General features: G+C 41.8%; 1 protein-coding gene across 1 annotated transcript in view; it reads left to right on the top strand.

The window, feature by feature from the left end:
- Positions 1 to 22,433, top strand: part of LOC311054267 (metabotropic glutamate receptor 7-like) — a gene marked incomplete at both ends in the record, with an annotated part of 254,803 nt that overhangs the window by 95,178 nt on the left and 137,192 nt on the right. Inside the window, 2 exons of the mRNA XM_084070143.1 lie at positions 9,123 to 9,258; positions 14,448 to 14,602. Of these exons, the coding sequence (XP_083926269.1) occupies positions 9,123 to 9,258; positions 14,448 to 14,602 (291 nt within the window). The remainder of the gene's footprint in view (positions 1 to 9,122; positions 9,259 to 14,447; positions 14,603 to 22,433) is intronic.

Here is a 22,433-nt window from a genome sequence, read left to right as displayed (position 1 = left end):
TAAGACCGGGGAACGCACATCTGTGTGTCATTTTTAGATTTCTTTGGCTATTCGAAAATAGCAGATAAAAAAATCTTGGATTATATATATTTTTAAAGCGAACATTTGTAAAATATTTAGTTCCAGGAACCCCCAGAAGCAAAGATTTTAGTTACAAATGCCGAAAAAAAAGAAGAGAAAAAAATCAAATATTTGCACGACTTTTCATGATTTTCCAAAAAATCAGATCTACAAGCACTCAGTGCCGCGCTATGAGCTTGTATATCTGCTATTTCCCAGACTCCCAGTCTTTAAAGAGTTAAGGGCAGCAGCGTCCTCGCAGCATGTTCAGATCTGGTGCTTCTCTCTCCCTCTCCCAGGACAGATCCACTCGGCATGCGTCTTATCTCCATCATTGGCTGTGACCTACAATATTTCTTCGTCCGTGTGCCTGCTATGCCATTAATACGTCCCCTCTCTCACACATTATGCCTACAGGGCCTTTTGGGGCTGTAATGGAGGAAAAATACATTTTCATGAGACTTTAATGCAATCTCATGATGGGTGGATTTACATTATTTTCCCCCTTTCTTTCACCCCCAGAATGAATATCGCAAAATAGTTCCTGCAAAACAGACACAGGCACACTACATACACAGCCCCCTGGAAGTGCCAGGTGTGGCTAATAACCCCCCATTCAGACATTCTTCCACATTGTGCGGGTACTATTGAAGGTTCCTAAAAATGGAACCGTAGCATATAGTGTCATACTGTTAAGCCTCCCCGAGCCCTAAAGACACACTCCAGTATATCTCAGAGCTGAACTGGAGCTTACCGTGTTGTCCCGTGGAGACCTGTTATACAGACTGTTGCACACACTAACTGTACCAGGGAGTGTTTTTTAGGGACAGGCACAATCTCCTCTAAGTATTGGCCAGGCTGTAGCTGTATATCCACAGCCACAAAAACATCTCCATTTATACATTCGTTCGGGCTTAACCCATTAAGACCTGATCCGTGATTTCATACCCCCCACTTTTTGAAAAAATAAAGTAACAAAACACAAAAAAAAACCGAACAAAATCCGCCAAAAAAATAACGCAAAATTTTGAAAATACAGAATTTGTTTACATTTGACAGTTACAAATGTTTTTCACGTTTTTTCAAAAATAGCAGATCTACAAGCTCATAGCGCGGCACTCGGTGCCGCGCTATGAGCTTGTATATCTGCTATTTTTGAATAGCCAAAGTGTAAAATAAGGGGTATAGTAATAGTCCACCGAAAGTCCACCCCCCCCACCTTCTGAGAGCGCACACGCGCAAAACATTTCAGTTTTTGGGCGGATTTTGTTCGTTTCTTTTCAGTTTTTTAGTTACTTTATTTCAGTTTAGGGGTTAGGTTAGGGTTTTGTTATTGAATTCTTATTTTTGCCTGATTTTACCGATTTATTATCAAAAAAATAACGAAATAGTGCTGCGCACATTATATTATATATAATTTGCACAATTCCTAGAATTTCCCAGCATAACATTTGGGAAGGCTTAGCCTATACCCTAGCCTTCATTACACCGCCGCCTATGGTGCCCATCTCAAAAGATATCGTTCCACGGACCCCCCCCCCCCAGAAGCAAAGATTCGAGTTAAACATTTTTTGCTTTAAAAAATATGATATCGAAAGATTTGCACACATTTTCAAGATTTTTCAAAAAATAGCAGATCTACACGCTCATAGCGCGGCACGAAGTGACACGCTATGAGCGTGTAGATCTGCTATTTTTTAATAGCCGACCAATGTGCTATATAAAATCTAAAATGACACAGATGCTTTCCCGGTTTCAATGGGTTAAGGGGGGATTACAGGAGCAGCTCCCAATTGTCTTTTTAGCTGAAGCTTTGTCTCACAACCGGCAAAAACAACAAAAAAAAGAACACAAAAAAAAAGCTCTCATTCTGTCTGCTGTTTGCAGAAAATGTGAAAAGCTGCGAGACAGAGGTTTCAGCAGCTCAGTCATTTAGCGATCCCGCTGCCTTTAGATGTGTGGCACGGTAAACAGAAAGACGTGTGCTAGCTCTGCCAGCTAAAAGCTGTTTATATCAAAGTAATGAGCCTGAGGAGACCGGCAATTAAGGGAGATTCTTTTCCCATTTCTCCATCTATTCCAGGAGACACCAAACCGAAAGGTTATCTGGTATTAGAGAGCTCGAAACAGGGAGGAATTTTAATTGGTTTGGATAGACTACGGCTTGTTGACTCAGGACGGCGGCCGTTGCATTCGGTAAAGACCTCGTTAGCATGACATATAGTCTTGTCTGTTTACCCAAACTGATTCAAAGGTTATGTTGGCCTGTAACCCCCCCCCCTACGCTCTATAATGTTCTGACTGGACAGTTTAGTTTATTATCATTGTTTTTGTCGTTGTCTGTTTTTACTCCATTTAACCCTGGCATCCCAGTTTTTGGGCTTTATCATCATGGTGAAAATAGTAGAAAAGTTGCTGATCTAGAACCTCACAAAGCGTTCGCATCGCGGCTGCTTTGTGAGCTTGCGGATACAGACACTGCAGACACTGCCCACATGACGAGGGATAAAATATCATCAGAGAACCGGGGTTATGAAAGTAACCTTAGGGCTTAAGGGAATGGAATATAATTTTGCTTCTGTGTACAGATAACGAGCTGGTGTACCGCGTGTGACCATCGGATTAAAGAATATATCAGACGGCCAGAGGCCATTATGGCGGCATTGATCCACATCTCATATCAATTATTATTTTTTCCCTCACCAACCAATAACGGGCGGCAGTGGCTCAGGGGTACAGTGGCCGCGGTAGAGCGGCCGGATGGCCAGTTCGATCCCGGACTCCCCCCCCAGAGTTAGGGTCGAAGTGTCCTTGAGCAAGACGCTGAACCCCTAATTGCTCTTGATGAGCACGCAGGTTGGTGCCTTGCATGGTTTCCACCGCCATCGGTGTAATACGTATGAATGTGTGTGTGAATGGGTGAATGTAATGCCATCATTGGCATCCGTCAGTCTCGAGAGACTATGGAGTCGCGCCCCGGACAGTGGCTCCACTGCTCCTGGTGCAGTGTTGTTGGTGTGGCTGAACAGACCTATGTGGGATTTACATTCCCTTCCACACTTCACACAGGGGAAGACTGATGCTGGTCTGTCTGTCTGGCTTTGGGCCTCATTTTTTTTTTGCCTCAGTCTCTTCGCCACGGACTGCTGGGCAAGCGTCTCTTCAAACTTGAAGAGACCGTCGTGAATGATCCGTTTCCAAGCCGTTCGATCGATTGCTGCAGCTTCTCAGGTGTCCAGGTCGATGTTCAGGGCCTTCAGGTCTCTCTTGCAGATGTCTTTGTAGCGCAGTGTAAATGTAAAGCACTTTGGTTAAAAGCGCTATTGTGCTGGCCCCTGACCTCTTTAATTATTATGACACGCCACCTTGTGGGTTACCTTGTGTTTATTAAATACCCTCTTAGATGGTACAATCCAGTTTCGCCACCCTGTGGTTGCTTTGTGTTATTTCAAACCCTCTTAGATGGTACATTCCGGTTTCAGGATTCAGGAAGCATCAAGTTCATTCCTACATAGTATTTTGAGAAGCAAGCATGTTGCAGTGTGTTCTCCACAGCTCTCCAACGTGTGTATGTCTTGGAGTAGATATGTCTGTGAGTAAAACTTGAATAGTATTGTGCAAAGTGTGTATGAAAATGTTTGAACTGTAATGTGCGGTCAATTGAGTTGCTTTTGTAACTTTTAGTAGTGTTTGTTTGTCTACTCATTTCCATGTGCCATGTGAGCTACGGTTGTCTGTGATTACATCATCTATGTGTAATCTGTATATGTTTTCAGTAGTTAACAATTAGCAGTAATATTTACTTGTTTGCTTATTTGTTTGTAATATTCTAATTTGAGTATTTTTCTGAAACCCATGTCTTTATTTCCATGTTTTACAGTCTTACAAAAAAATGTCAACCCAATATCAACCGACAGTAAAGTCTACTCTTCTAGAATAAATTGCCTCATTATTATTGGGAGTTTGTACGCTATCTGTCTAGCCTTTGCACAGGCACATAAGTGTGAGGACAGAATAGCTATATAAATGCACCGTTTACCATTTATAACCGTCATCTTCCTCGCAGAGATAGTCTTTGTCTACGGTCAGTACCAGTGGTGTAAAAAGTACTCACATTGAACTTACTGCAATTTGGAATGCCAGACTTGTGCAAGTCAGGTATTCCAAATTGACTTGAGTAAAAGTACAAAAGTATTGGTGTCAAAATGCACTTAAAGTACCAAAAGTAGAAAGTTACTCACACGTTTTCAAATGTATAACATGTATAAACATCTTTTGAAAATAGCAGATCTACAAGCTCACAATGTGCTGTGATGCGACACATTGTGAGCTTGTAGATCGGCTATTTTCAAATGGCCGAAATGTATACAGAGCTGAAGTGGTTAATGTATGGACTGGAGTGTGGAGTAAAATGATAGCCTAATATTTGCCTCTTAGATGCAGTGGGGTAGAAGTAAAAGTATCAAAAATTGTAAATACAGAAGAAAGTAAGAAAGATACCTCAAAATTGTACTTAAGTATAGTACTTGAGTACGTAGCTACTTTACACCATTAGTTCTTAAAGTGGGGTCCGGGGACCCCCAGGGGTCCTTCAGGGAGTTCCAGGGGGTCCCCAGCTAAATGATAGATAGATAGTTAGGAACCAAATGGACCCTTATGGGTCTGTAACTCTGAGAGTGTACAAGTGGAACCAAATGGACCCGTTATGTGGGTCTGTAGCCCTAATGCATGTCAAACTGGGGGTCCTTGAAATAAAAATGGTTGAAAATCACTGCTAGAGCCGTAAACATCTTCTCTTATGGGTGTGCTGGGCATATCGTTTCAAATGGGGGTCCGTGGGTTAATAAAATGTCAATTTGGGGGTCCTTGACATAAAAAAAGTTGGAGAACCACTGCTTTAACACCACTGCTCGCCGACTCATTAAACTGCCATCCTCCCCGCCGGCTATGGTCTCTGTGTCTATACGGTCAAACAGAGCACTCTGGCAAATATTTAAACATGACCTTAACCCTTTAAGGCCGGGAAGGAAGCACATGTGTGTCATTTTAAGGTTTCTTTGGCTATTCAAAAATAGCAGATATACAAGCTCATAGCGCGGCACCGAGTGCCGCGCTATGAGCTTGTAGATCAGCTATTTTTAGAAAAATCGTGTCCCTGGAACAAAATATTTTTAGATGGGAGGGGGTCCGCTTGACAAATACATATTATTTTGGGGGTCCTTGACACAAAAAGAAAACCATTGATAATAATAATGAGCAACATACTGTAAGTAAAAAAATTATGAAAAAAAACTTTAGGAACAAAAAAATTACAAGACATTTGTAAAATATTGAGTTATTTTTTTGAGTGAATTTGTAAAAAGATTTGAGTTAAACACTTTCGCTTTAAAAAAGTATATATATATTCAACCTAAAGATTTGCACACATTTTCACAATTTAAAAAAGAAATAGCAGATCTACAAGCTCATAGCGCGGCACTCGGTGCCGCGCTATGAGCTTGTATATCTGCTATTTTTATATAGCCAAAGAAATCTTAAAATGACACAGATGCGTTCCCGGTCTTAAAGGGTTAAACACTTGACAGCGGCAAATTAGCTCATTTTACGGGGCTGTCGTTTTTTTGCAGCTCAGACACGGACATGGATTATCGAAAATCTAAAAATACCCTAAATCAATGTTTCCTCAAGGACACTGTGGCCAGCATAACTATAGGTGACCGTCTCAGAGCTCTGGGTAAATTATCTAATAACCAATTAGCGACACGCGGAAGCAATCAGCGCCTCTCATCCTGTACAAGCTAATTAGCGGCGGTGGTGGCTGTCTGAAAATGATTACATTTATCGTGTCTAGTCGCGGGTGGAAACCTCATGTGTCCAAAACTGTGACAGTGGTGGAAAGTAACTAAGTGTACATGTACTCAAGTACTGTACTTAAGTACAATTTTGAGGAACTTTTACTTTACTGGAGTATTTCCACATATTCTATACCTTTGCTTTTACTCCACTATACGTCTCGGAGACAAATATTGTACTTTTACTCCACTACAATTATGTGAAAACTTTAGTTACTAGTTACTTTGTAGGTTTTGATTACAAAACATACATTAACTTCAGCCCTATTTAAATTTTGGCTATTTGAAAATAGCAGATCTACAAGCTCACAATGCGTCGCGATGCGACGCATTGTGAGCTTGTAGATCTGCTATTTTCTAAAGAACATCTTTATTATTACTTTATACATTTGAAAACTTGTGAAATGGGACATTCTGCTTAATGAGTACGTTTTACTTTTGGTACTTTAAGTACATTTTGGTACCAATACCTTTGTACTTTCACTCAAGTACATTTTTAATTCCGGATTTTCACTTTTATTTCTACAGTGCATTATTGATAATTTTACTTGAGTACAAAAATGTAGTACTTTAAAAATTGCCACCACTAAACTGTGACTTTTCAGGCTTCAAATTCAAAAATAGCAAAGTAGCAGATCGCCAAGCTCGAAACGTGTCGCTTTGCGCCGCATTTCGAGCTTGTAGATCTGCTATTTTTTTTTCTCCCCAATATTTTTTATCCCACAAATTTTTAAACCCATTTTTTGCACCCAGTGCCAATTGTCTATGTAATCCTGGGCACTACCTTCCCTCTGCCAACCTAGGGAGCCCAGGGCCGAGCTCATGCCTCCTTCAATGCATGAGAGCCAACTGACCTTCTTGTCACCTGACAGGGGGGAGTTTCCCCGGTAGGACGTAGAGCGTGGAAGGAACACGTTATTCCAACCAGTTCCTTTCCCCTCCATCAGGCGCCCCGGCTGACCAGGTGGAAGATCTGCTACTTTTGATGCCTTTGTGTGACGCTGTAGTATGATCAAGTAGGGCATTCATTTACGAAAAAAACACAAAAGGTTAGAATACGGAGATAAGGGGGCGGCAGTGGCTCAGGGGTAGAGTGGCCGGGTAGAGTGAACTGGAAAACCGCAAGGTTCCCAGTTCGATCCCGGGCTGGGGCGCTCCCCTAGAGTTAGTGTCGAAGTGTCCTTGAGCAAGACGCTGAACCCCTAATTGCTCCCGGTGAGCAGTTTGGTGGCTTGCATGGTTTCCTCCGCCATCGGTGTATGAACGTGTGTGTGAATGGGTTAATGGCACAATCAATGTAAAGCACTTCGGATAGAAGCGCTATATAAATGCACCATTTACCATTTAAGAGGTTTATGCCTGACAGCAATGATTTATATGGCGCATAATGTATGACACCCTTCTATGATGGACTAGTAGGGCATTCATTTATAAAAACCTTTATATATGGAGATACAAGGTTTTTGCCCGACAGCAATGACACACGACTGAGTCTTAGCCGCTTTCAATCTGGAATCTCTATTTTGGAACCTGTCATTACAGGCAAACGTTTTGAAAAACGCCCAATTATTAATATTATTTTCAAGATGTTGGCACAACATGTTGACACGTCTGCATTTTGATTGGTTCTGTGACCAGTGACAGGTGTTTGATGATTGCTTTAACCCATTAAGACCTGGAACGCTTCTGTGTCATTTTTTTGATTTGAGCTAAAACAGCATTACGTTACACTTTGGCTATTCAAAAATAGCAGATCTACAAGCTCATAGCGCGGCACCGAGTGCCGCGCTATGAGCTTGTATATCTGCTATTTTTGGAAAAGCTTGAAAATGTGTGCAACTCTTTGAATATATATGTTCTTTTAAAGCGAACATTTGTAACTCAAATCTTTGCTTCTGCAGGGTCCCTGGAACAAAGTATTTTGAGATGGGGGTCCACGGCCAAATACATGGGGGTCCTTGACATGAAAAAGATTGAGCACCACTGATATAGAAACATACGTTTTTTTCAGAATACTGTTGGGATTTAGAAGACATTGTAGAATCGGCGTCAGGTCTTACAGGGTTAAATAAATACGACAGGAAGGGTGGATTACTCCGTGAAATAATTTGCCTGTGAATATGAAATGTCTGCTCGTATATACACGGTACGTCTCATCTGTTGCGTTCCTCTCCGGTGCATTGTGATTGTTGTTACTGCGAGTTTTTCTGTGGCTTCCAGATGATAAGTAATGTGCCTGATGCAAAGCCGCACGATGCTATTATGGTACGCCCCGTCTATTTGTTTGGCAAAGAAAACAGACCCCTATAGCGTTAGTGTGTGTGTGTGTGCCGGTGCCAAAATCCCCACTATTTTACTTTTTTTGTTTGAGTGTCTGCCACTTCCATATGGCTGTGATCTCCATGAAAAAACAGATCCGCTATTGTGACTTCAGGCTTTGTGCGCGTGTGTGTGTGTGTGTGTGCGTGCGTAAGCGTGTGTGTGTGTTTATATTACTATACTTGTGAGGACCAAACGCTCTCACAAGTACAGCAGAATTTGAGGAATAGACTTGAGGACCATTTTCCTGGTGGAAATGTTTTCCTTGACATTTTTTTGGAGAGACGTTTACATTTACAAAAAGATCCAGGTTGGGGTTAGGTTCAGGATTAGACGTTTATAGGTTAGGTTTAAGGGGTCGGGTTGTACATTTTTCCCATTTTATACTTAGTTGTGCGCCGATGGCACGGCGATGGCACACACCGTAAAATGGCCGATCTACAAGCTCACAACGTGTCGCAGCGCGACACGTTGTGAGCTTGTAGATCTGCTATTTTTCGGCTTTAAGGTCCTTACACACCGGGGCGATTATTTCGTGCGAATAATGCGTTTTTTTAAAAAACCTTATAAAGTCAATGGCTCCGTACATGGAGCGAAAAAGCGAAGCGAAAAAGCGTCTTTTAATTATTCGGAACGAGTCCGAATTTTGCGTATATTCGCTATATTCGCCAGTATGTAAGGACCTTTAGACTTGTGGTTAAAAATGATAAATCCTCAAAGAAATCATAAATCAATCATAAAATCGGCTTCCTAAAATGTTGATGTCCTCACAAGTATAGTAATACAAATGTGTGTGTGTGTGTGCGTGTGTGTGCGCGCGCGTGTCTCTCTCTCATCCCAGAGGCCTCATCATTTCTCTGTCTCTCTCTCTCTCTCTTTCCGTTTAAAAAGGTGGAATCTGCATCGCTCAGTCTTGGAAGATTCCCCACAACCCCAAGCAGGAGGATTATGACAAAGCCATCCAACAACTGCTGGAAACGCAGAGCTCCCGGGCAGTCATCATCTTCGCCAGCGAAGAAGACATACGGTGAGGATCTTGCCGTCGCGCCGTGCAGCGCCGTGCGTTTTGGCTCTCGCTGCATGGCTAGCGTTTCACCGACGTGTCGAGGGGCTGGTTGATGATGACTTGCCACGTTGAGGTCTTTAACTCTTAAAGACCTGAGAACGTATCTGTGTGTCATTTTTAGATTTATTTGGGCTATTCAAAAATAGCAGATCTACAAGCTCATAGCGCGGCACCGAGTGCCGCGCTATGAGCTTGTAGATCTGCTATTTTTGATAAATCGTGAACAATTTTGTGCAAATCTTTGAATTTAAAGCAAGCATTTCTAGCTAAAATGTTATTGCTTCTGGGGATTCTACAAATGTCTTCTAAATCAGTTTAAAACAGTTTTCTGAATCACTTATGTTGCTATAATATTAATGTCAGTGTCAAGGAGCCCCACAGTGATATGTATTTGGCTGCGGACCCCCATCTAAAAAAAAATTGTTCCAGGGACCCCCAGAAGCAAAGATTTGAGTAAAAAACAATTGCGTTATAGATATATATTCAAAGATTTGCAAAAAAAAAACACGATTTAAAAAAAAATAGCAGAACTACAAGCTCATAGCGCGGCACCGAGTGCCGCGCTATGAGCTTGTATATCTGCTATTTTTGAATAACCAAAACTATAAAATATGGATAAAGTGGTTACACAGATGCGTCCCCCGGTCTTAAAGGGTTAATCTCTAGAGGAGCCCGGCCCCCTCTAGACGTGCCGGAGGCGAGGACAGATTTACCATCGTGTTGCAAAGGATGCATGTCACACATGCACACAGACACACATAAACGCGCGCACGCCACGCACACACACACACACACACACACACACACACACACACACACACACACACACACACACACACACACACACACACACACACACACACACACACACACACACACACACACACACACACACACACACACACACATGTCTCCGCCGAACAAAAGCATGTCTCGGAGGGAGAAGCAGGGGGAATACAGATGACAACAAAGTAAGGAGAGATATTGTTTCATTTACAATGCCCCACGGGAAACGTCTGTGTAAAAAAAGGCACAGCAAATCAAACATGGAGGCAAAACATTGGTTTTAACCCATTGAGACCTGAAGCCGATTCTACGCGTCTCCTAAATCTCAACAGTTTTCTGAAAAACGTATGTTTCTATATCAGTGGTGCTCAATCTTTTTCATGTCAAGGACCCCTAAAATTATATGTATTTGGCCGCGGACCCCCATCAAAATATGTTGTTCCAGGGACCCCCCAGATGCAAAGATTTGAGTTAAAAATGTTCGCTTTAAAAATATATCTATTCAAAGATTTGCACACATTTTCACGGTTTTTCAAAAATAGCAGATATACAAGCTCATAGCGCGGCACTCGGTGCCGCGCTATGAGCTTGTATATCTGCTATTTTTGAATAGCCCAAAGTGTAAAATAATGCTTTTTTATCTCAAATCTAAAAATGACACAGTTCCAGGTCTTAATGGGTTAATACTCTGCTAAATTCAGACGGATGAATACAGAGAAAGACACATAGACTTGTGGGGGGATTGAAGCGAAGGAAGGAAGACTGATGCTACTTATACAGGCGTCAGATATGGATATGGAAATGATGCGCTGCAGGCGTCCATGTTCATGTTTTCAGCCATGGCCTTGAACCAGAAGATATACAGTATGTTAATGTGTTTGTGTGTGTGATGGGCCTTGATGCGTAACAGCACTCGTACACAACAACGGAACACAACCATTCGTGACAGGTAGTACACACTACAGTAGTGAGACAATGCTGCACAGCGTCTGTTTAGCCCATGAAGACCGGGAACGCATCTGTTGTGTGTCATTTTAAGATCTTTTTGGGCTATTCAAAAATAGCAGATCTACAAGCTCATAGCGCGGCACTCATGAGCTTGTAGATCTGCTATTTTTTGAAAAATCGCGAAAGTGTGTGCAAATCTTTGAATATATATATTTTTTAAAGTGAACATTTGTAACTCAAATCTTTGCTTCTGGGGGGTCCCTGGAACAAAACGTTTTGAGATGGGGGTCCGCAGCCAAATACATATCTAAAAATGTTTTCTAAATGCTATATCAGTGGTAATAAAACTTTTCCATTTCAAGGACCTCCCAAAATGATATGTACTTGTCCGTGGACCCCCATCTCAAAATATATTGTTCCAGGGACCCCCCACAGAAGCACAGCTCGGAAAAGATTTGCACAAATCTTCCGCGAGAAAAAATAAACAATATCCAAAATAGCAAAATATACAAGCTTGTAGATCTGCTATTTTTTAATAGCCCAGATGCGTTCCCGGTCTAAATGGGTTAGACCCCCACCCCCCCCCCCCCCCCCCCCCCGCTCACCTTTGTTTTTTTTTGTTGTTGCAAAAATAAGCTACATTGATCACCTGCACCATCTGCACAGTAAATGTCAGCGCTGTAATTACATTACTGTCCTGCACTGTGAAAACCCTCAGTGTTTATTGAAATGACAGGGACGTTTAAATTGTGTTGTAAAGCCTGTCATAAAACGCTAACAAAAGCGAGTAACTTTCTAAGTAAAGTCTCATTACTAACTGCCGCTGACACCGTGCGTTAAAATGTTATCTGCATATCGGGATCATCTAACGCACGTTAAAGGAGTAGTTCACCCCCCAAAAAAAATACTTTTCTATCAATTACACACCCCATGAAGCATTGAATTAATGTTGTTTTTGTTGCATTCCTAAGACAATAATTTGATGATAATAATAAAAAGACGCTAATGTATCCGGTAGGAGACACAAAGAGACTCTTAGGAATCCAAAAAAATGCTTCATGGGGTGTGTAATTTATAGATAATAAGTCATTGTTTTGTGTGAGCTATACGCGTTTAATGCCACTGAAAAATGCACTTGAATGAATGGTTGAAAGTACTAAGTGGATAAATGAAGTTGGACTTTTTGCTGTTCGATGAGACATTGAGTTTATTCATTTATTGGACGGAGAAGGAGAAAATGTACTTTGTGTTTTATTGGGCCAAAATGTTTTCGTCCAAAATGAGACTATAGGCCTAGGGTCAATTAACATACTGGATTCTGTTAGCCTGTTTTCAGACAAATCTGCCTTAGCAAAATTGCATTTTTTGACACAAATCTTCTGTTCTGGGGGTCCCTGGCACAACATATTTTCAGATGGGGGCCTGCGGGCAAAATTACATATCATTTGCTCAACCACTGCTCTATGTCTTCCCGGTGGGGGCTCCTCACAGCAGTGACAACACACAGGTTAGAGTGGCTGCTTGGGAATCGGAAGGTTCCCCGGTTCAAGGTTTTCGTCGTTGTTCGGCAGAAATCTCTTATCTCTGTAAATGTACACCCTACTCGTCATACTACAGCGTCACACAAAAGCATCAAAAGTAGCAGATACGCAAGTTGGAAACGTGTCTCAACTCGCGCCGCGTTTTGAGCTTCTTGTTGATCTGCCAATTTTGCTCTTTTTTCTCAATTTGAATCCTTTGTAGAAGAAGGCCGATGCACACCTCAAAAGATTGGTGACAGGTGCATAGGACAAAAAAAAGTGCATAATGTGTTCAGAAGGGGATCTCTGATAATGACATCAAAGAAAAGGACCCGCACACTGTCTGGAACTTGGACCTTCGTGAAATAAATTGGGCCACTTTCTCACTTCCTTCACAGGTGTCACCAATGATACTAATGAAGGCTCTGTTCCATTCTGGTCAGGGTGCTGCTGATACAGAGAGTATGCATAATTTTTCCACCGGGACTCATTGGAGTTTGGAAGCGCTCGTTGGAAATCACTCAACGGTCCTGTGTACCACCTGTTTCTAACACTTAGAAAAATAATCACCTACGGAATTTTTTGACAGAAAGTAGCTCATAACATGTCTATGGTGGATTTTAATGAAAACTTTGCAGGATAATTCAAGCTTTCACAGCTGCCATGTTGGTGAGTTTAACGTTGTTTAACACAATCAGATAGGACTTTTCTGTTTGGATGTATGGTCTGTCAAGGCCAGAAGGTAGTTTTTTTGCCACTCAGTAGGCGTTCCCGCATAACTTCCGGGTACGATGATGTCACACGCATAGCCTCTATTGTGCATGTTGTTAGCTCACTAGTGGAAACACTCCATTTTGGTTCCCAAATGGCTCCTTATGGCGGGTGTGTAACTCTTACGGGTCCATTTGGTTCCATTTGTACACTCTCGGAGTTATGGGGGTCCTTGAAAATAAGACAACCGCTGTGCTACACTAAATGGAACAGAGCCTTCATTAGCATTATTGGAGCCCAATTCATTCCCAATATGGCTGCTGTGCATAGAGCCTTCCTGATGAAGCTCTAACGCCCGAAACGTCGAATAAAGAGCAGCATTTCTTTTTTTGCAAGTTCCAGACAGTGTGCGTGTCCTTTTCAGTGAGTCCTTGATGTCTTTATCAGAGATCCACCTTCTGGATTTGAATCCTGAAAAGCAACAGTTTTTGGACATAATGAAGCAGTGGTGTCAGCTCATCAAAAGCTAAGGTATGACAAGGTTAGGGCCTTGTCTAGATTTCTGTTATGGTTGGACGCGGCAGGGTCCAGCCATTTAACGTCAGGACCATGCTGTGGTAAATGGCAGAGTGGTAAATCATGGTTGAGGTGTAGCAGCGCAAACTAAACAAAAGCGGTAAATGTGGTGAGTTAAAGAGGAAATCATAAGGGTTTGGGCAGAATCCAGGGCCTAAGTACATACCAAATGGGAATGTACGGGCCTATCCCAGCAGATAAACTTCACACAATTTTATGTGAAAAAAGACAAACTAAAGCAAAGGAAAACAAAACACTGATGTTTAGAAATACCACCCTCTTGTTAGTTGCCAACTCCCAGAGATTAAAATAAGGGACACTTATCCTTTTGGGGGTCAAACCCCCCGAAACCCCCGAAATGCATAGAAAATGATGCATTATACCTATAACACAATACAAACACAATGGTGTTACACCTGCATTAGGCTACTATTCATGATTTTTTCCATGTTTTTTTTTGGCATCTGCCATACCTTGCCATACCCAATTGACGGCCCTGATATGAGGTTCCCACCCCGACAGAGACAGTTTGATAACATGGTTTTGTACGCGCCCCACTGTGCTCCCCCCCCTTACCCATCAATTCACACACGGATGTCTTCTTTGCAGGGGGGTCCTCAATGCCACCAAGAGGGCCAACCAGGTGGGCCATTTCCAGTGGATTGGATCTGACAGCTGGGGGGCCAAAGGCGGCCCTGTCCAGCAGCTGGAGGACGTGGCGGCGGGGGCCATCACTATACTGCCCAAGCGCTCCTCCATTAAAGGTACCGTATGCATGGCACTCACTATTACCATAATAATATTATGGTTCCAGATGGAAAGTGGTTCAGCCTCTTGTCAATATATTATATTGACAAGAGGCTGAACCACTTTCCATCTGGAACCGCTGTTTTGGGCCATGTCATTGTAGGTAAACCTTTTGAAAAAGGTTTAAAAAAATCTTCTTATATAAAGATAGGCTTTTTTTTTTTTTTTTTCAGGGACAGTGCACATTAATCAACATGTCAGTTTTCACACCCATGTAAATGAGCCAGAGTTAGCCAAAGGCAAAATGTCATCTGTAGTACCTGAGCAGGCTGTTAAAAGTGGTGATATATCCATACAAAAACAGACATCAGTACAGAACAAGACAAGTAGACATACAGTTACAGTGAAATAGGAGAAAAGACACCAGTGACACATGGAGCTGATAATTACCCATGATTACAAATTTGTTTAGCTTTAAGCCATCTCTTAAGGTTGAATTTGAAGGTCAAATAGTTGGTGGTCTCTTTTACTTCAGTAGGGAGACTATTCCAGTGGAGAGGCTCGAACAGAGAAGACTGTTTCACCAAACACACTCCGTCTGAATGGTACCTCACTCACAGTCCCCTCTGGTAGTTGCCCTTGTTGTTCTGCCACCACTTTCCTTTCGCTCTATGAACTGTTTTAGTGGTGGAGGTGCAAGGCCATTTAACATCTTAAAAAATTAGACAAGCATCTGAATTTGTTTTAAGGCTTAATCCATTCAATCCGGGAAGGCATGTCTGTCATTTTAGATTTCTTTGGCTATTCAAAAATAGCGGCACGAGTGCTGCGCTATGAGCTTGTAGATCTGCTATTTTTGAAAAATCGTGAAAATGTGTGCAAATCTTTGAATATATATATTTTTTAAAGCGAACATTTGTAACTCAAGTAAGTTACTATAACTAAAGTGTGCAGTTTGCGGACCAAGGCACACAAATCATCCCAAACGTTCAGTGGGGGAAGCTTCACTATACGCAGGCTGGCTGCTCGTGGCAGGCATGTCAACCAGTGTGGTGCTATAGTGACAGTATACTCTACGCCTCATTTGGCTTAAATTGAAATAGCGAGCTTGTTAAATAATTTACTTCACCTCTCAACTTGCAAAAGTGCTTCACAAGAACATTGTTGGTGTGACTAAGAGAGACATTCGCTGAAGAAAAACTGGCTTAGACTTTTATGGCATATATTTATCCAAATAAATCAGACTTTTATGCTGTCGATAGTTTCACTAGCATGAGATTTATTTACCAGGCATTTCCTGATACATGAGCTGTGATTGGTCTGTTTTTTAGCAGACAGACCGACATACAAAAATACAGTACAGTACATTACATTACATTCATTTAGGAGACGCTTTTATCCAAAGAGACAATAAGTGCATTCAACATAGGTAGGCAGGGAAACTACTAATCACCAGAAGTCTTAAGTGCATTGTCTTCTAAAACAAGCAACTAAGAGTATACCTAGCGCTCTGGTCAAACCCCATTCAGCAATTAATTCATTCTGCAGTTTTAGTGGCCTTAAATGTAAAATAAAACCAGCAGAATAAACATGCTACATTCTGTCTTACCGTTCGTCAGTAGAGTTTCAGCTTAATTCCATACATTGCATTTATTAGATACATACACAGCCACAGAAAACACAATGAGTGTTCATATGGCTGTGTATGGAAGACATGCAATAATATCCTGCTGTATTGTAACCTTATCAACAGGGCCGGTGGAGGGCTGATCGCCACTCTAGGCGAGATTCCTTTGATGTGTTCGCGCGCGTGCGGGGGCGCATTATTATTATTTTTTCCCGACATTTTTGCCGCCTCTCCAAACTGCCGCTCTAGGCGGCCCGCCTATGGTCGCCTGTATGGCCCTGCTTATCAATCACTAGAAAAACGATCCGACGTTCATCTAGAGTACTGCTGGTGATTGTAGGTGCTGGTGATTGTAGAGTGGGAAATTATTAGACTGGAGCGAGCGTCAGATAGATTATATGAGTTGTAGTTGTAACTACTAGAAACTATTCACATCCAACACAAACGTAGGCTTTTGCTAGGAAAAATGACACCCTTTGCCATAATGATAATAATAATAATAATAATGATAAACTTTATTTATATAGCACTTTTCATGACATAAATGCAGCTCAAAGTGCTTTACAGGGTGAAATACATAAAATAAAATAAAGCGAAAGTGCTTTACAGAAAAAGCAACACAAATCAACAACAAAGCAGAAAAAAACAATGGCTTAAAAATAAAGGCAGGAAATTAATAATAATAATAGCAATGGCATTAAAATAATGGCCAAAACAAAAAGGCAGTGAATCAAGCAAACAGCGAAGACATAAACAGCAACACAGCGACATAGGAAAAAGATCAACTAAAAGCAAGAGTGAAGAAGTAAGTCTTGAGCTGTGCTTTAAAGCTATCTACAGAGGGGGCCTGTCTTAGGTATATTGGGAGTTTTTGCACTTATTTTTAATGCTATTCATAACATATGCAATGTAATGTTCAAGGTGCGCTGTTACAATGTTTTCACATTACGTCTGCATATTTTTATAGTGTGTGTGTGGGTCCGTGCGTGTTACGCATGTGCGCGCAAATGCGCGTGCATGTGCTATGGGTTATGCACATGTGTTATGGGGCGCTCCCCCACTTCTAAAAGTAGCACCACAACACTGCACACAAATTGGATACGTTTATATCCAATTAATTCTTGTTTACATCAAAGGTCCCTAAAAGTCAGATCTTAATTACTTCCTGTAAAACAGAAGCGTAATGCGTGATAACGTCGGCAGTTTCTAACCATTTCCAATCAATAATATGATGACAGGCACCCATGTCAAATCACAGTTCATTCATTATGCTAGACACAGCTAAACAGACATTTGTTGTAAACGTGTTTTTGTACTTGTACTGTACTTGATTCAGTACTGCTTTGTTGCAGTGTGCAACGGCGACACAGAATTCAAGAATTTAAGGCCGCAGTCGACACCAACGCAACTCCTTGCAATAAAACCTTTTTAGAGACCGTTGTAGTGGTCTTTTGCAGACCGGTGCCATTTGATGGGACCATGGTTTGCAGACCGGTGCCATTGCAGACTTTTGCAGACCGGTGCCATTTGATTGGGATAATGGTTGCTAGTAGTTTTATTGGTGTGGGCTGGCCTTAGAGGTGTAGTGGAATGAAAAATAGGGTTTTCACACTTTTAGAGCATATCTGTGGTCATCATATGGGCATACCTAACAATAGATGCCAAAATAATTGAAAACAAATATTTTTTGTGTATTTTTATATCAAAAGTCCCTAAAAAGCCAATCTTAATTACTGCCTGTAAACGAAAACGTGCTGCGTGATGCTGATGACATAACACAACTTTCATGAATATAAATGAATCTTGATTACATGCACCTGTTTGATTCCCATAGCTGCACATTCTTCAAACATAGCTGATTTTAATTACAGAGCTACTCCGTTTTAATCTCATTCAAGATGACATCCAGACGGTGTATTACTCATTTTAAACGTAATCTGCACACTAAAATATGTATCTGAAAACATTATAGGTTAGAAATAAGCCACGTAGTAGCAAACATGCTTAACTGGCCGTCTCTCTCTCTCACTTGTAAACAAACACTAGCCGCGTTGCGCACGGCTGAAATGATTGAGATTCCAACGTCCCATAGTCTGTAGGGATGGGACCTTCTGATTGGTTGAGAGTCGGTTGAGACGACGTTCCAGACTGAATCTTCAAAATGAAATGACGCAAAATGTCACTGCACTGAATCTTTAAGGCCTTGTTTACACTGGCAGCCAAATCCAGCCTGAATCAGATCTGTGCCACATCCAGATTGGAATCCGATTTGCTTTATGTTGTGTGAACAGAGACACAGGTCACATGGAATACGATTTGTACAAATCCGACCTGAGCCACATTCAGAAGTGGTTTCAGATCTGATTCAAATCTGATTTCTAAAGATGCGTCTCAGTCTGAACGCAGTAACCTGATCTAAACCACCCAAGTCACATAACAAACTGTCCAAAACCTCACTAGCAACACGGGCCGAGCGCCACTGACATCATTACAGAGCGAGAATTGAATTGAATTGAATTCAGTGGAGAGAGAAATTCAATGTCTCCTAGCACGTTGGGGGGGATGCCTCAGTAATCGAAACTTGTAAGAATGTACAGGAACAAGGCATTATATGAAGACATCATCTCGCGGCATGGCAGAAAATGGGTTCACAAGGTCCTATCTGCAGTGTCAGAGGAAAATAAAGAATTTGAAGAAACACACATAAAGAGATAAAAGTCTAGACGCCTACGTCGTTACCACGGTAACCTAACCAAAGCAGATATGTGGACGCAGGGCGGCTTTGGGTTGACGTTGTTTAAATCAGTCTGAACACACAGGTCTGTGACAGATCAGATATGGTCACTTGTCAAATGCAGTGTGAACAGTCGGGCCAAAAGATCGGATTTGAGAAATAAATGGAATTTGACTGGATGTGACTGCAGTCTAGCGTATAGCCTGAGGGGATGGGGCGGTCGGCTAAATGCGTTTCAATCAGTGAACGACCCGCCGGCCACCCATTGAATGGCTGTGGAAGCACCCAGGCCTTGTTTCACTAGGAAACATATGCTTCCAAACTCCTAACTGTGTGACACTGACTGACTCTCTGTCCCACTGAGGACAGCAGCTGAGTCTACCCGAGATAACGTGATCCGAAGATTTACTGCTCCATTCACCTCTTGGTTAGCTTGTTACTTAAAAATCCTGTATCTCGGCTCCTGTGACATTTTCTTTTTTTTCACTGAAGCACAGTGAAACCCATCATACTGGAGATAAATATTCTGTGACTACTTGAAAAAGTAAGAAAATTAGAAAAATCTCTGGCACTGGGCAAACACAGCCAGAAATAAGTCTGGCACTGAATGAAAAATATTTAGATTTTTTTGTGTGAAAAAAAAAATCTTTAAAAAAAATAGCAGATCTACAGGCTCATAGCGCGGCACTCGGTGCCGCGCTATGAGCTTGTATATCTGCTATTTTTGAATAGCCAAAGAAATCTAAAAATGACACAGATGCTTTCCCAGTCTAAATGGGTAAATCAACACTAATTATCAAAGGTACGTGTTCTCTTAAAGCAAAAGTCCTTTAATGTCAATACTTGTACTTATATACAATGAAACAAACATGAATTTAGCAATTATTTATCTCCTTCAAATATTTAGGGGTATATACCATGGTTACTCAATACACATTATTAATGATGAAATATCAATATGAAATGTTATCTCTGTGGTTTGTCTTCCACAGTCACAATACGTGACTGTGGAATTTGCATATAACAGCTGGTTCAATCCCATTTACACACACACGCGCGCGCACACACACACACACACACACACACACACACACACACACACACACACACACACACACACACACACACACACACACACACACACACACACACACACACACACACACACACACACACACACACACACACACACACACACACTCTCTCTCTCTCAGTTTCTGCTCATTAAAGATTGACTGTGGGGACCGTTGAACTTGAACGTGTAATTGCTTTACATTTACATGCACATTGTCATCCCTGAAACCCAGCGTGTGCACGCATGCATTACCCCCACAGAGCCGTGGTTCTCTGACACCGTAAGCCCAGCCACGGCGACACACATTCATATTGAAATGTGTGTCAAAACTATTAAGGAAAATTGCGGCAAAGGCAACTCTGCCAAAAGCCTATTATTGCATTATGCTATCTATGGTAATTACAAAACCCCCTCGTTACAATGGCTTCTCTTCTAACGGGGGAGGCCTGGTCAGAACAAATGCGTGCCAGTGTGTTATATTACGGGGAGGAATGTTATTATATTCCGCCGTGCATCATTGATGGCCTTCTTAAGCCATTCAATCCGGGATACGCGGTCTCTGTCATTTTTAGATTTCTTTGGCTATTCAAAAAAATAGCAGATCTACAAGCTCATAGCGCGGCACCGAGTGCCGCGCTATGAGCTTGTAGATCTGCTATTTTTTTTTTAAATCGTGAATATTTGTGCAAATCTTTGAATATATATATATATATATATAAAATTGTTTTTGTTTAATATTTTTATTAGGGAAAATTGTAAGTACATAGTTACAGAGGTATATAGGTACATTTGTATTCCCTTTGTTTGTGCTTTTTTCCCCTTAAAAATGGTAATAATAATAAAACATTTATATATATTTTTTAAAGCGAACATTTGTAAAATATTGTGTTCCAGGGACCTCCAGAAGCAAAGATATGAGTTACAAATGTTCGCTTTAAAAATGTCTATATATTCAAAGATTCGCACACATTTTCACGATAAAAATAAATAAATAACGGATCTACAAGCTCATAGCGCAGCACTCGGTGCCGCGCTATGAGCTTGTAGATCTGCTAATCTGTTGATCTCCCATAGATAGATAGATAGAAATCTAAAAATGACGCACGTGCTGCGGTCCCGGTCTTAATGGGCTAAAAGAAGAAAATCAGCCAGGGCTTCTGAGCTTTGATTAGTCATTATCACATTTTCCTCCTTTGATGATTCAGCTGTTGGGGAGAGAGAGAGAGCGAGAGGGAGAGAGAGAGAGGGGGGACTTCGAGGCAAGACAATCATTCAGAGGATAAGTCGCCTCTCGAGCCACAAAAACTGCCATATGCACACAGTCCTATTTGGCACGTAGAATGTAATGTAAGTAGACAGAGTAAGACATACAGTCTTAATAATGCCGTGGCCTCCCTGTCCAACCGTTAACTATCCATAGTAAGGGCAGGTACACACTGTAGGACTTTTAAAGTGGTCGGGTGGTCGTCTGATCGTTAAGCATTTCACACTACAGGAGTTTATTTCTTGAAATGGGCTGTCATATATCGTTGTGGTTTTCACACTATAGATTGATCCCCGACCAGGGCTGACACACTGTAGGATAGTTCACTAGGAGGCTGTCCAGAGTCAGACCCAATACATACATGTGTTTGTTTTTATTCCAATTCATTTTAATCGACGTCTCCCGTGATATATCTCCCTCTCCCTCCCTCTCTCTCGTCAGAAGCAGTCAGTGTTGCCATGTCCGCTTATTATAAGCGACTTTGGGATTGTTTTTCTGTTGCTTGAAAGTGTAGTTGCTTATTTGGTCTTGTTTCCTAATGTTGTTTGAGCCAGTTGTTCTGCGCGAGAAAAAAAGGACGCTCTGCTTCCAAATTCCGCCGATTTTCGCCCTTTTTTTTCTCACGCCGTTTGGTGAAGCCCCCAAGGTTGGTGCCCTGTGCTGCGCTGCTTTTATCCGCCAGATTGGGACGTTCACGGCATATTTTGCACCATTACGGTGCGTTCATCATCGGTGACGAGTGCCTCTAACAGCCGCTGCTGGCTGCGTGCACGCAGACGATGCGAGGCGATGCGAGACACTCACACAATCACGTGCAGCATGCGTCCTCTCCCCCTGATCCTAATGGCTGTACATGGGGCCGACGCATGCTTTAGCGTGATTGTGTGAGTGTGGCTTCAGGAAGTAAATTCCTAGCCTCGATCTCCAGGCTTTTATTTTTTAGTTTTGCTAAAAAATAAAAGCTTGGAAATTCCTGTCCCAGATGTTGGTACGCAAAAGCGCCTCGCATTGTCTGATGTGCCGCACATTTTTTATTTTGGGTACGCATGCGCACCTGCGCACCAGTTATGTGCACCCCTGCTTATTGGCTGCTTGTGGCAGGTATGTCAACTACTGTGGTGTAAAGTAACTAAGTACATTTACTCAAG

Source organism: Gymnoscopelus microlampas (genome assembly GCF_963454915.1).
Source record: "Gymnoscopelus microlampas genome assembly, chromosome: 10".
NCBI classification, from domain to species: domain Eukaryota; kingdom Metazoa; phylum Chordata; class Actinopteri; order Myctophiformes; family Myctophidae; genus Gymnoscopelus; species Gymnoscopelus microlampas.
The sequence above is the reverse complement of the archived record's forward strand: the minus strand, read 5'-3'. Positions and strand labels throughout refer to the sequence as shown.